Source organism: Eumetopias jubatus, unplaced genomic scaffold, assembly GCF_037043125.1.
Source record: "Eumetopias jubatus isolate StellerSeaLion01/CBP00866 unplaced genomic scaffold, mEumJub1_p1.0 scaffold_8, whole genome shotgun sequence".
Taxonomy (NCBI): Eukaryota; Metazoa; Chordata; class Mammalia; order Carnivora; family Otariidae; genus Eumetopias; species Eumetopias jubatus.
Genome location: NW_028274814.1, coordinates 65,284,660 through 65,299,915, shown reverse-complemented (window position 1 = coordinate 65,299,915; position 15,256 = coordinate 65,284,660). Strand labels below are relative to the sequence as shown.

At 40.9% G+C, this 15,256-nt stretch overlaps 1 protein-coding gene across 2 annotated transcripts in view; it reads left to right on the top strand.

Moving 5' to 3' along the window:
• The window catches only part of TMTC1 (transmembrane O-mannosyltransferase targeting cadherins 1), a 271,874-nt gene that overhangs the window by 45,396 nt on the left and 211,222 nt on the right, over positions 1-15,256 (top strand). For both annotated transcript variants that reach the window (XM_028113292.2, XM_028113293.1), the window contains exon 5: positions 1,149-1,355. In XM_028113292.2, the coding sequence (XP_027969093.1) occupies positions 1,149-1,355 (207 nt within the window). The remainder of the gene's footprint in view (positions 1-1,148; positions 1,356-15,256) is intronic.

Genomic DNA, 15,256 nt, shown 5'->3' with positions numbered 1-15,256 from the left:
GTGAAAGATCAGCTCCCAAAAGTTAAATTTCTTTTTACTTTTTTTTCTTTTCTAAAAATTTGGATACCATTTCCAACATGCAGAGAGTAACATTCCTTGACTCCAGTCCCTAACCTCTTTCTCTGAGAGTAACCACTGTCCTGAATTCGTCACTTTTCATTTCTATGATTATTTTTATGCCATTACTTAATATGTATTTACCAGTGAGTATCAAATAGTATATTTTTAACATATTTTCAGACTTTATATGAATAGTATCACTCGCTTTTCATTTAACTTGGGATTTTGAGATACATCATTCTGGATATGTGAAGCTATAGTACATTCAGTTTAACTGTTGTACAGTATTTAAATATCACAATTTATCTGTTTTTCTGGATTTGGAATTTAGGTTATTTGTACATTTTTTGCTATTTTAAACTATGCTGCAGTGGATTTTGTGTGTGTGTATGTGCAAATACCATGTGGGTTTCTCTCAGGCATAACCATAGAAGTAGAGTTGCTGGGACCATGGATAGATGCACATTCACTGTGTCCCGTATTGAAGCATTGCTCTTGAAATGATTGCAACAACGTCTGAGAATCCCTTTTGCTTTGCTCCATATTTTGGGCATCACTTCGTAGTATCAGACATTTTAATTTTTGCCCGTTCGGTGGTTATGAATTCTATCTCAGAGGATTCATGAAAGAAAATGTAATCAAGGTACATTGGATAGATCAGCGATGAACAGTATTTTATAAGATCATAATTATGTAAATCCCGAATACCACTTCAACCAAATATTTTGAAAGAAATCTCTTTGGAGGACGAGGGGTGAAGAAGAGGGTGTGTGAATGTGTGTGTGTGTGTGTATGTGTATTTGTGTGCACATGCGTGCCCGCACGTGTATGTTTGTGTTGGTGACCATGTAAGAGGGACTGACACTTCTAGTGTAGTAAGGCTAAGTTCCAAAATAAAAAAAAATGTTATAATTGTGTTATTTTTAAAACATTGTGATACATACCAGAAACAAAAGAGCTAAAAGACTTGAGAATGGTTGCTTCCAGGGAAGAGGACTTGGGAGTGGGCCAGGGGACTATTATTTCTTGTTGCAAGCCTTGTCATTCTGTTTGACTTTCTTTCCCCTCAATGCCATGTGCACAATTAGGAGCAATGGGGTCATCCATCAGTGCAGCCCTCAGCAGCCTTCGAACCCTCAGCCCCCCTCGCTGCCTGTGCACCCTCACCGGGAGAATGGGAAGCAGCATCGATTTCCTCACCGAGGAGCTTGGGGTGGCTGCCACTCCCCGTCGCCACCAGAACCCAAGAGCAGTGGATTCCCTGCGTCTCCTCGAGCTGTGTGGTCCATGATGAGGTACTAAGCTGAGCTCCCCATGCCCATTTTCACCCTCCAGCACCACCTGGTGTAGCATGGGTGGGCAGGAGAAGTAAAGTACTGAGTGAGTGTTTCGTGACTGCCCCTCTCCCTCCCTGTTTCCCTCCTTCCTCCTTCTCTTCATTCCTCCCTTTCCCTGAATTAGATTAGGTAGGAAAGGAGTCGCTAGAAGCAGCAAGTAGCTGCCCTGCTATGTGCCTTGATTTGGAAGCACGGGGTGAGGTGTGGGTCTGTGAAGCCGCAGTTAAGAAGGACAGACACTAGACCGTGTCCCTGGTGGAAGAACCTTGCATTGGAGAGCAGGTACCCTCGGAGTGTGGGCGAGGAGTGTGTGCTACGTTCCCCTGCTCCCTTCCCCGCTCAGTCTTCATGTGTGACAGGAATTTATTACAGCACGAGTATGGGAGGAAGCCCAGGGGACTCCGCCTCTCAGAAATGTTTTTGAGGATACAAGACAAGCTTTTATAAAGCATGTGGTTTTCTTTCTTTTAAAAAATATTTTGACCCAGCCATGAAAATTAACATAGATTCATCAGAACGGGCCCTCATTAATTAGGTTGCCTCTAAAATAACTCGAACCATGGGCAAGTCAGAATTTAATAAAGATGAAAATTAGATTCATCCTGTTAGCACTTTACCACTTCAGATTGCAGTTCTTATTTCTCTCTGCGGTCCCTGAAAACTCTCATTTCAGGGTCTTAATTTCCAGTTATTTCCACTTTTGCCTGTTGTTTGCATCTTGCTCCATTCATCATTCATTCATCAACAAATGGCTGTTGAACATCTGTCATGTGCCAGGCACTGTTCTAGGCACCAGGGATGTCCTGGTAAGTAAGGAGGACAAGGTCCTTTTTCTTGTGTAGCTTCTTCTCCAGTAGAAGAAGACAGACACTAAATAACCACCAAGGAATGGACGGTGTGAGGAAGAGTGATGGGCCGGCCTGGCTGGGCCAAATTTGGGTTGGTTGGTCAGGGAAGGCCTCCGGCATCCTTATAATGACAGGAGGAGCTCGTCCTGCAAAGACCTGCCAAGATCTGGGCAGAAGGTTCCAGACTTGGGATAATGAGCAAGTGGGAGTTGGAAGAGGCGAGGTCAGGGAGCGGCCAGGCCCAGGTAATGAAGGGCCCTATTGGCCCTGAAATGAAGTTTGGATTTTGTTCTAGGTGAAGAGGGGAGACTTTAGAGGTTTCTTGTTTGTTTGTTATAAGTGTTGAGAGAAATCACATTTCCTTTTTAAAATATTCACTGGCTTCTTTGTAGTGCTTGATGTGAGGGGGCAAGAATAAAGCAGGGAGAAGGGTTTGGAGAATTTTATCCAGACTGAATGAGAAGAAGAAGGTCTTGGCCAAGGGCGACAAGGACTGAGATGAAATGCTGTGTTGGATTTGGGGCATCTTTTGGATATAGGTTCCACAGGACTTGCTGATGCTTGGGATGAAGGGAGGGGTAAGGGAACGGCAGAACATGAGGATTTGGGGGTTTCTGGCTTCAACATTTGGGTGAATGGTGGTGCCAGTTACTGGAGATGGGAAGGCTAGGGGAGAAATAGGTTTTCTGAGAGTAGGGGGAGGATGAAATCACAGAAATATGAAATTCCTGTGGAAGGAAGAAAAGAGGTAAGAGAGTCCTATCAGTGAGGAAATCTTGACTTTTTTATGGAGGGCCATGGAGGAAAAGACAGCATTTTAGGGAAATTGTAAATTTTTTAAAGAAAGGCCAAGGAGGAGAAAAAAAGAGGAATTAATAGAATATTGGAGATTTCAAGGTGGCTTCAACATTTGACTCTCATGAAGGAGGGACCATGTTGAACTTGGCTCACATTTGTACCCCCAGTTACTTTTATAGTGTCTGGTTAATTGTACTTGCTCGAAGATCTGTGAAATGACTAAATTAATGAATTGATGGGAAGGAAGTATTGGAATTAAGCACAGAAAGAACGTTTTCAGTAAATTTGGCAATGAAGGAATGGTGGAAGGGTGCCTGGATGGTTCAGTTGGTTAAATGTCCGTTGGTTTTGGCTCAGATCATGATCTCAGGGCTGAGAAATCGAGCCCTGCGTCAGGCTCCACACTCAGTGGGGAGTCTGCTTCAGGATTCTCCCTCTCCCTCTGCCCTACTCCCTGAACGTGCTCGCTCTCTCTCTCTCAGATAAATAAATAAATTGACGAGGGAAAGAAGGAATGGTAGAAAGGGATGCTATCTGGAGGTGGTTAGGTTTTTGTTTTCATATTTTAAATTTGATGGGCGTGTGTGTGTGTGTAGATAAGTTGTAGAGAGAAGAGATGAAGGCACGGCAGCAGAAAGGGATGGGATGAATTATGAAAACCAGGGGGGATGCTGCTGAATGTCTAATACCTGGCTCTCCAAGGAAAGGAAAGCCTGACTTGCATGGTTTGCCAATTTCCCATAAATTCTTCTACTGTGGCTCATTTCAGGCTACAGATGTGGTGAGGCCACTGACCGTGGAGTTGGGGGGAGATGTGCTAGAGCCCACCATTGTGCAGTATTTCCACTGCCTCACAGACCACAGACATAATCTCAAAAGCAGAGATAATAGTAAAATGAAGTAAACTAATGAGGAAGTGATGAGCTTCGAGTGGTTATCACCTTTGTTTTTTTTTTTTTAGATTTTATTTATTTATTTGACAGAGAAACAGTGAGAGAGGGAACACAAGCAGGGGGAGTGGGAGAGGGAGAAGGAGCAGGGAGCCTGATGCGGGGCTCAATCCCAGGACCCCCTGGGATCATGACCTGAGCTGAAGGCAGATGCTTAACGACTCAGCCACCCCGGCGCCCAGCACCTTTGTTTTTGATACGATTTTTAAAATTTTAAGTAGAATTTTCAGTAATGGCTGGACTTAATAACTGGCCTGCAGTATTCCTAAAAATTTAATAGTCCTCTTTTACAAGTCCAGGGTCCCAGGCGAGGACCTAGCTTAGGGGAGGAGGCAGGACACCTGTGTCATTTCATGTGAAGCTCGCTTCTCTGTTGAACTCTTGGGTGGTGGAAAGATTCTTGCAGTCATCCTTGGACCACAGATGAAGCACCTTTTGACTTGTTTTGATGTAGGGTTTGGTGCTAACACATTGAATCAGATGGCATGCTCTTGTAGGTTACCTTTTTTTTAACCCCAAGCACCAGGGTAGTTATTTTTGAAACCATGGTGTCTGAAGAGCAGTATACAGCACAGCTGGAACTGGGTCAGAGTTTTACTAAGTTACCATGTTTGTGGGCAAGAAGAACCATTTATTTTCCTTCCTTTGGAAAAGTTGTCATATATTTTCCTCCTTTTGAAAGGAAAGGTGTTATATTTTTGAGTATACATTTGATTAGTATTAACGTTATTTTTGAAAACTATGCACGAACTTTTGTCAGAAGTTGGTCAGGTAAAGCAAATAAAAGTCCAGAAAGGTAGTGCTGTCCTGGTTCTTAAGATCTCCAGACAGTGTTTAAATCATGGCTCCTTTGCTTACTTGATCCTGGACAAGACACGGTCTCCACGAGCCTATGTTTCCTCATCTGCAAATGGGGAGAGCTGTAGTAATAAAAGCCTTTCCTCTTTGATCAGTTGTCAGGACTAAGAGCGATAGCACAGGTAAGGACCAGGTAAATCGGTGCCGGGCACACAGGTGGCCGGTCAGTGCGTGGCAGCCAGCCTCGTTGGGATTGCTAGTTTAATATTAGAACTGTTCTCATTCCTATCCGGGTTTCTGGACAGCAGGATGCATCATGAAAATGGTGAACCTCCAGGATGCAGGCAGGGGATGAGGCGTTTGTGTGGGATGGGTCTTCTTTTTTGTTTCTTGATTGAACATCGAGCCTGTTTGCTAGTACACATTTGTATTGCGTGCATGGCATTAGTCTGACAAAAAATTGGGCTGAACACTGTCATTTAAAATGTTTTCAGAAGTTACTATGCACAGGGACAAATCCCAAGCCAGGGGGGGAAAAAAAAAACCTACGTTTACTCAGTTGCTGGTTTTTCTGCATGATTCGGCGATTGACTTATGGGTAGAAAGTGCTATAAAAAACCTCAGACTTAGGGTACACACTCTGGAATCAGATAAAATTTCAGTTGATGCTGTGTTTTACTGAATGACTCCATATGAAATGAGGAATGTTTTGTATGTAAACATTCCTTCCCTCATCTCCTTCATTATGTGAAGTTCATTCACACATGGGTACGTTTTCTTTTTCACATTGGAAAGGTTAGTGAATTCTACATGGAATCTTATCTTCATAACTCATATTGACATTTATATATAACTGTGTATAGTCACTTTTTCATGTGTATACTGGATTGATTTCATATTTAAATGACTGATCACATTAGGCACTGAAGAACAGTTCTTGGCTCAATAAATTCTTGCTCATTTCCTCTTTTTTTCAGCTGGATCTGTCATAGGTCCTTCATTCAACAGTATTTACTGAGCACCTACTATGTGCCAGGCACCATTTTTGGTGTGAGGAATATGGCGGTGAAGCAAACTCAGCCCTGCCCTCATGGAACTTGGCTGGATGATGATCATGGTGTTTTTACTTAAAATGAGCCCATTTCCTATCTTTGTGGGCAATGCAGTGGTTAGATTTTTCACTTCAGTGGGTCTTGAAAGTTTTTCTTGTGAGTACCTTACACATAGGTATGCAAATCAAGAAACTAAGGTTTAGGACTGGAGAACAGTTTGGCACTAAAGTGAATTTGTAAGGTTAATTAAATTAAGGGGACTTAGGGAGGCATATAAATATTTTGACCTTCGCTGACGGAATGGGTAACTGATCTTTTAAGTGTCGTTTTAATGCTTGATTTCTGTAGACCTTGCATTGCACTCTTTTTTCCCCAAAGTAAGAAATGCTGTGCAGATTAAACTCCTGAGGTGGGATTTTGTACTTTCATCCACACATATGATCCTGTGAGTAGGGCAGGTGTGTTCAGATCATTATTAACAGTCTCATCGTAGCTTTGAGAGGAACTTCGTGAGCTAGCGAGGTGTGATTTGCAAGCGATGGAAAAAAAGTCTGTTGAAAACCTTCATTACTGACTAGTAACTGGGTTCTCTTTTGTCCCCCCCTCACTGCTGGTTTTACACACTTTTTCTGTTGACTAGTTTCAGATGAGCCATTCCCAATCTCATTCAGCTGCTGCTTTCCAAAATGAAATGACCAGGGGAGCCTGGCTGGCTTAGTCAGGAGGACATGTGACTCTTGATCTTGGGGCTGTAAGCTCAAGCCCCATGTTGGGTGTAGAGATTACTTAAAAATAAAAATCTTTAAAAAAAATTAAATGACTGCATGAAAGAGGTGTGGCGTTAACTGATAGGTCAACACAGAAAATCATCCAGCAGTTCCAGGTGAAGTTTGTGGGTTCATAATAATAAATTCCCTCCCCTGCATTAAAATCTCTTAATGCAGCTATGAACCTCAATGATGAATCCATGTTAAGAACACAGATCACCTCATGGAAGTAGATATTAACTAAGATTTTATTTTTTTATTTTTTAAAGGATTTTTTAAAAATGTATTTATTTGACAGAGGGATAGAGAGCACAGGTAGGCAGAGTGGCAGGCAGAGGGAAAGGGAGAAGCCGGCTCTCTGCTGAATAGGGAGCCCGATGCGGGGCTCGATCTGAGGACCCTGGGATCATGACCTGAGCTGAAGGCAGCCGCTTAACCGACTGAGCCACCCAGGTGCCCCTAACTAAGATTTTATTATAAAGAGACTGCAAATTCTTCAGTTGCTGTTTATCATTTTTTTTTTCCACTTTGCTTTGTTTAAAGATGAACTGGGCCACATTTTGCTAGAGAATTTTCTCTCTTCCTCAGTGGTATAAATTCTTTGGTCTTTAGTTCTTGGATGGCTGCATCCAGATCACTATGATTTACTTCGGGGAGGCAGGCACGTGATGGGTGGAGGATCCAAGAAAGCAATAACTCTTAGGCTGCATTTTATAAAGACACTAACCAAACCAGCTAGCATAATTATTGTTACAATTATTTATTATTAAACCTTTGTATAACTGTTTCCATTATCGACCTATCCTGTGGGCACAATATCCCAGTGATACTTCTGACTTTTGTCCCATATACCCTGAGCTTTTAAATAGTTTGTTAATTTCTTTTTTTTTTTAAGATTTTATTTATTTATTTGACAGAGAGACACACAGTGAGAGAAGGAACACAAGCAGGGGGAGTGGGAGAGGGAGAAGCAGGCCTCCCACGGAGCAGGGAGCCCGATGCGGGGCTTGATCTCAGGACCCTGGGATCTTGACCTGAGCTGAAGGCAGACGCTTAACGACTGAGCCACCCAGTCACCCCTTGTCAATTTCTTTTTAACATAATGAACTGACTATAGCTTTTGCTAAGACCCGTTCTACCTTTGGATGTCGGTGAACTGCGGACATGCTTAGTGAATGTTAGGCACTGGAGAAAGGAGACAAGTGATTTCTGTAGGCATTTATCTTCCTGTAGAGAAAGGAATATTTTACTGGGAAGGGTGAACAAATGGTGGTGTTTTGCTAGAGGAGTGATGGAAAGGGTGGGAAATTTCTTTTAAAAAACATTAAAATGTAAATTAAAAAGTTATTTTTAAGTCTGTGTTTTTGGGTTTCTTTATTAGGAACTGTGTTTATTGTGATACTATCATTAATGTGCCTTTAATGTTCATTAGTAGGGTCGATTTACCCGAGCTGGGCTTTTAGATTCTTTTAGAGTAGCTTTTCCGAAATATGGAACTTACCAGAAAAGTATTCTCTTGTGTGGATAGAGAACTAAAAGAGAATTGTTTTTTCCTCTTACTGTTTCCTAACCATTAGTTGAGAGCGATATCATTCTTTTTGAACCAGACCTAGAGTATGTGGTGAGGCAGGAATTATCTTGATGAGTTCGTCTGAAAGCTTGTTGTAATCTGCTTTGGTTCTTGAACTGAGCTCAGCACTAAAATGGATCATTTCAATAAAGTGTTCCTTGGATTCATTCAGAACTTAGCACTAAAAGCTTCTTCCAAATAAATCACATGCTAAGGAGGCAAAATTCCTTTTAATTTATGGATAGCAGTTGGTAGAATTCCTAACTGCTGACAGCCCCGGGTTCATTCTGTTTAATCTTGATTGGGTACTGATTCTTGGCAATCTTCGATCCCCTGTGAATTTCAGTCAGTAGATGATAAGTTCTTTCCTTTCTCAGTGTAGAGCAATCAAGCTTAGGCATCTGCTTTCCAACTGGATGCATAGCGACATATGTTGAAAGAGAAAACTATCAGAATGTAGGCATTTCTGGTTGGCATGCAATCTTGTCATTGCCACAATAGGCTCTTCATAGAAGAGGATCCCAGACCTCCTGCTTTTCCATCCCCTTGCCAACCCCTGTATGGAGCCGTCTACCTCTGTCCTGTGTGCTTAAGAGACTGGGTGGCTTCCAGGCCACCAAACAGCTCTCCCTTCTTACTCAGAGCACAGCAAGGGCTCTTAGGATGTTTAGGGAGTTTACTGCTGATTTCTTTGCTCTTTTCGTTAATGCTACTGACATCCAGCTTAATAATTTTTTTTCTCTTTATCTTTTTAAGTGTTAGCCTGCTGAGAGGTTATAGAGTGATTATAATAGCATTATCAGTTCATCTTAACATTGTAAACACTCAGGGTGTATATAAATAACTATTTTACCAGAACCTTGTGCGACACCAGGCGATCCGTTCTTGGTGGCTTCAGATAACTTGGTGGAATTTTCAGTCTGTCATTCTGAAAATAGTCTGCCACACGTTTTGATTTGGTAATATGTTTTGTAGAGTAAATGTAAGAGAATTTTAAAAATATACCTGCTTGAGAAAAAAATTTTTTTTTTTTAATTCAAGAAGAGTTTGGAGGGGGGCCCCTGGGTGGCTCAGGCGTTAAGCATCTGTCTTCGGTTCAGGTCATGGTCCCAGGGTCCTGGGATCGAGCCCCGCATCAGGCTCCCTGCTCCATGGGAAGCCTGCTTCTCCCTCTCCCACTTCCCGTGCTTGTGTTCCCTCTCTCGCTGTCTCTCTCTGTCAAATAAATAAATAAAATCTTAAAAAAAAAAAAAAGAGTTTGGAGGGACTTTTGTGGAAATTGTGGAAATACAAATGACTTGAAAATTCCCTTATTCAGAAGCAAGCATCGTGATCATGCTTTTCAAAATCAATGTCAACCCTAGCGGTACCACTGTTGCTCCCACGGAGTGTGTACTTAACCAACCGCCAGAGACCGTGTTACAGGTTTTATGGGCAGCTTACAATTTTCATTCTTAGAAAAACCTATGAGGGAGACTGTACAAGGACCATGGGCTCATAGCAGAGTGCCTGGGTTCGAATTCTGTCACACTGCTTTCCACGTATATGGTCTTTGGCCATTCCTTCAAGTGTCTGTGTCTCCCGTTTCCTCGTGGGTAGGTGGCAGTCACACCCGTACCTACCCCATAAGGTTATTGTGAGGAACGAATGAGTTCACATAGGAAAAGAGCTTACAGTAGCTTTTCATTAATAGTAGTGCTAGGATTTAGCTCCTCTTCCCCCTCATGCTTGTTTTATGCCAAAGCCAATGTGGAAGAATTATTGTTTAGAAATCTTCCTTGTAGCACATTCACCTTTTCTTTGCTATATTTATGAAAGAAAGTGGTATAGTCTTGATTTTACTTGTTTGTGATATTTAGTTGTTTCCTCTTTTTTCATGAGTTTACAATATTTTAAAAGGAAATGATTACTCAAGAAAAACATTCTTGTACCCATGATGGAAAGTTCACTGAAGTTTAGCAGGATAATAGAATTCTCGTGTTAACACTTATTCTTGACTGATGAATACCAGCCTCATTATGAATTGTCTCAAAGATGTGTTTAGAGCTATTCTTAGTTTATGAGACTAACAGTCGACTTTTTAAAATTCACAGTTTTATGTTTTTAGAATTACTACAGAATAAGACACCACTTTAGTAAACAAATCATTAGTTTGAAAATAAAACAATAGAGACTTAATTTATCAGTTTTTTAGGTAGGTGATCAGATAACCATATAGGAAGATGTGTTTCACATTGTGGATTTATGAATTTTTAATGCCATTCATGTTTTTCAAACCATGGCTTTATTATGTTATATATAATGTAGAAAATATGTATTGATTTTGAAATCACCCAAAGCAGCAGTTTCCATGAGAAGCCTGGCATTAAAGATTTGCTTGTAACGATTAACCTCTAAAAGTATTGGTAAAGTGTTTAAAGGGAACATAAGTATGGATTTTTAGGGAATGAAGGTGATTAATATATCATAATTTGGAAAAAAAAAATAAAACTGACCAAACCCCAAACAACCAGCCAGAGTTGGACGGAGGGGAGGAAGAATGTTGGTCTCATGTTAGGAGAAAGACATACCCTCAGTCCCTAATGAGTAAACAATACATTTCAGCTTTTGAGTGGTAGAGCTTTCGGTTCCTGACAGCAAAGTCTTTATCATAGATTTTTTTTTCATACTTTGCATTTGGCTCCTTACATAATTTTTCCTTGTGAGTGTGAAAGGAATGTGACTTTGTGAAAAGAATTATGATCTGTACTGCAAGTATGATGAATTTTTTGATTTAAAAATTTATCTAGGGGCACCTGGCTGGCTCAGTCAGTGGAGGGTGAGACTCTTTTGATCTCAGGGTTGTAGGTTTGAGCCTCACACTGGGAGTGGAGATTACTTAAAAAAAAAAAAAAGCTTAAAAAATTGAAAAAAATTAAAAATAAGTAAGTCATCTATTTAATTACAGTTCGGGTTTTCATGCAAAGTCAATGAAAGACTTCATTTATCCTCAATGCAATTTGTTTCTCTCTTCTTTACAGTGTATAATTTACAGCTGCAAAGGATAGATAAACCTTTCAGATAAATCAAGATTGGGTGCCAATCTCCAGTTATTTTTAAGCAGAAAATACAGGGATGATAATAGCTGATGGCAAAGAGAACATGATATCTTGAAACTGTCATCATTGTCCCTCATTGCTGTTTGTGAAAAGTCTCCGCAATGTAGGGTTGCTGATAGGTTTTTTTTGTTTTGTTTTGTTTTTGTTTTTTGAAAAGGGAAGAGTTATTTCCCAGGGTGGGCTGTGGGTGTAAAGAAATGGGTAGTGTAAGGAGACTTGACCTGGTTGGTGGGGAAACTGGTTCACTCTGATTCTGATTTGCTGGGGTCCTTGGGCCAGCTACTTGACTTCCATGGATTTTTGTTTTTTTTACCTGTGACATGACACAAGGGAGACAGGGTAGACTGGTTTCCGGTCATCTGATACTCTCTGAGATCTGTTTTGGCTAGACCCTTATGAGACTGTGCTGTTGCCATTCCTCTTTGTGTCTTCCGTGGGCACGTGGAGGTTGACCCTAAAAGGAGACGACATGGAGAAATGACCATCATGGGGGGCTCTCAGAAGTAACTAAATGGACAGTGGAGGAAATTTTGCTAATGTGCATTTTGTCATTTTGTCATTTCCTTTTCCATCTTGAATTCTTGATGACCTGAAGTCTTTAGAACTTAAGTCAAATGTCTTGATGAAAACTGTCAATATGGGAAAAGATTAAATTCTGCCTTTAGTCATCCTAGTTGTAATCAATGCTGTGCCTTTGGGAGCTGACTTCTGCTGCTACCTATTCAGAAGCAGTTTGTTGATTCATTTCATTAATAAACATTTATTAAACACTTAGTATAAAAATGTCTTAGGGATCATTTGCTTGCAAAGAACAAAACCTTTTGAAAACTTGCTTAAGCAAATTGGGGTATTAGTTAGAAGGACACGCTGGAATGTCATAGCACCCCAGCCTGGGAATTGAGTCTGGGTTTAGGACACAAAAACTGGCAAAGTCAGCCAGTATTTTTTTACCTCTTTGGGTCTTCATGGTCTCTTGCTTTTTAAAAAAATCCATGTTTTGGGGGCACCTGGGTGGCTCAGTTGGTTAAGTGTCTGCCTTTGGCTCAGGTCATGATCCTGGAGTCCCGGGATCGAGCCCCGCATTGGGCTCCCTGCTCGGCGGGAGGCCTGCTTCTCCTTCTGACCCTTCCCCCTCTCCTGCTTTCTTTCTTTCTCACTCTCTCAAATAAATAAAATCTTTAAAAAAATGAAATAAAAAAATAAAAAAATCCATTTTTTTCCTTTTCCCCCTCTTTTTAAAGACTGAACTTTTCTTAATTTGTTGAGTGCAGGGCTGCCTCAATCCTAGCTTCGTATAGCCTCTCAGTTCAATTCTGCATAAGAGATGGACTGACTCCAGATTCCCGAAAAGGAGACTGATTGACCCAGGGTCGATTTGCTTACAGCCCAGGGGAGAGGCCATACAGATAGAAAGATAATGTCACCCATGGTGGTAAGTGCAATTAGATATCTGCTGTGTCTTCAAGATGAGACAATGAACTGAAAAAAGGCAGGATGGCTTTCCAGGCAGAAAGTACAGCATGAGGGAGGACACCGTGGCATGCACCTGCAAGTGTGAGTGTGTGTGTGTGTGTGTGTGTGTGTTTGTGCATATGTATACATCCATGTGTGCTTGTGTGTGTGCAGGCATGTATGTATGTGCACATGTGCGTGTGTGTATGTGCACATGTATGTTTGTGCATATGTATGCACCCATGTGTGCGTGTGCGTGCGCAGGCATGTATGTATGTGCACATATACGCGTGTCTTTGTGCATATGTATACATCCATGTGTGCTTGTGTGTGTGCAGGCATGTATGTGTGTGCACATGTGCATGTGTGTGTGTTTGTGCATATGTATACATCCATGTGTGCTTGTGTGTGTGTGCAGGCATGTATGTATGTGCACATGTGCGTGTGTGTGTGTGTGTGTGTGTGTGTGTGTGTACAACAAGTAGCTCAGGACTTGAGTAGTGGGAGATGAAGCTGAGAAGATTGGCAGGAGCCCTGTCATGGAGGAATTTGGGAGAGATGCCAAGGGATGTTGACTCCAGCATATGAAGGGCAACAACAGATGCAGTGGCATTGCTCATCTTTGTTTTAGGCTCCTACGTATGAGAAGTCTGATCATAAGGCTGGATGGAACAAATTATTTAAGTGAAGATTAAAAAACTCAAACCACTTGATATTAATTTGTATAATTTTGAGAATGACAAAGCAGTAATTCTGAGATTTTTAACATAATTGCATCCTGCATATTTGTGAAAGCTCCATGTTTTCTCTTTATCCGTGAAAATTGTACCTTACATAAAATTTTCTCTACACATTTTTGTAATTTTGGAAGAATTCTTATATTTAAGGTAGGTTACCAGGAGCCTTAAGATTGCATTTGCCCATGGTAGGAAGAGGCTATACCATTTATCCACACCTGTTAATTGATTTCAGCCTTTTTGATTTATAATTTTCTTCTAAAGAATAGAAATTAATGGAAACTTCAGAGAGGTGATAATCCCTTCCTATTATGCATTCAGTATGCTAAGTTTGATATAATTTTGATTTCTAGTTTCTGATTAAAATAATCATTTCTTCTTATGTGTATTGTGTCCAAGCAGCTGTTATGTTTTGGATTGGCACAGATAATTGCTTTTCTACTTGGCAAAGAAAATGAGCAGATGCAAAACAAATATCTTTTTCTGGCATGGTCGATTGGAAGCTCTGCAGCCCAATGTTGATGATGTTTTCAAAAGTGAAAGTGTAAGTGCAGCTCAATGTCAGACTGCAGCTATTAACTGCCAAGTATTCACTTTGGCCAAGATAAATTCTGACCAAATTTGTATATTTGACTTAGGTTTCGAGCTTGAAAATAAGAAACACAGTTTAGTTTTCACATAAGGAAAATAGTATGTTGACATGAAGGTCTCTATTGATGCAATTGCCCCCAAAATTGATTCTAGAATTTCCGTCTTTGTTTACCTTTAATAATGGTGGAGCAACGGTGTGCTCAGTGGTTAGGTGCATGGCTCCTGGAGTCACACAAAATGGATTTAAAAGATTTCTCATTTAGTAGCAGTATAAACTTGGATTAAGAGATTTCCACATCCATAAAATAGGAATAATCAGTTCTTATAAATGGCATGAAATATTTAAAGCATGAGGCCCAGTACAACACAGGCCTAATTAGCACTTGTACACTAATCTGAAAATGTCCAGTCTCTGCATTTGGGCATGGGGGAGATAAACTGTCTAATATATCTGTGGTGCTACTTTTCAATGTCTTGAGAGTTCTGGCTTAAGTAGTCATTGTTTCATTCCACTGGGAGGTAGAAGAAAGCCAACATGGATTGCCTATTTCAAGCCAGGAGAGAAACTTTTAATTGTCACCAAGTCCTTGGGAAGTAGGTCTTCCCACTACATTTACGTATATGTGAAAGGCAAGGCTCACAGAGGTTGCATAATTTTCACATCATTACATAGCTAGAACGTGGAACATCCAGGATTTGAACCCACATGCATTTGATTCTACTGTATCGGTTAGCAAGGTTAGGCCCTTTACAATGTTTCCTCGAAAGATTTACAAGAAACTTCTCGAAAGGACTATTGTGGGGAAGGCAGAAGTACACTGGGAGCGTCAGCCTGTTCCCGTTTTTTCTGCATTTCATGGAGCTCTGAGTGCTTTACCTCATTTTACATGTTGGGTGCTGATGATGCTGTGGTTGGCTGTTGGCCATGTCCTCATCACGCTGGAGATAAGGGGGATTTCACTGTTTATAGCACCCAGCTTAGCACTTTTTAGAAAACTATTCTTCACTTTAAAGTGAAATGCTAGGTGGGATGCGTCACATTTCATCTGTAAGCAGTCATTAAATACCATTTTTCAAAAGTTCTGTAAAGCAACAGTGAGCTAGCTGTTCAGTAATAGGTGCAGTCCTGGGTCCCTGATTATTGTATCTGCCGAGTTTTCTGCTGGATGGTTGTGTTGCTCTTCAGGGAAACATCTCT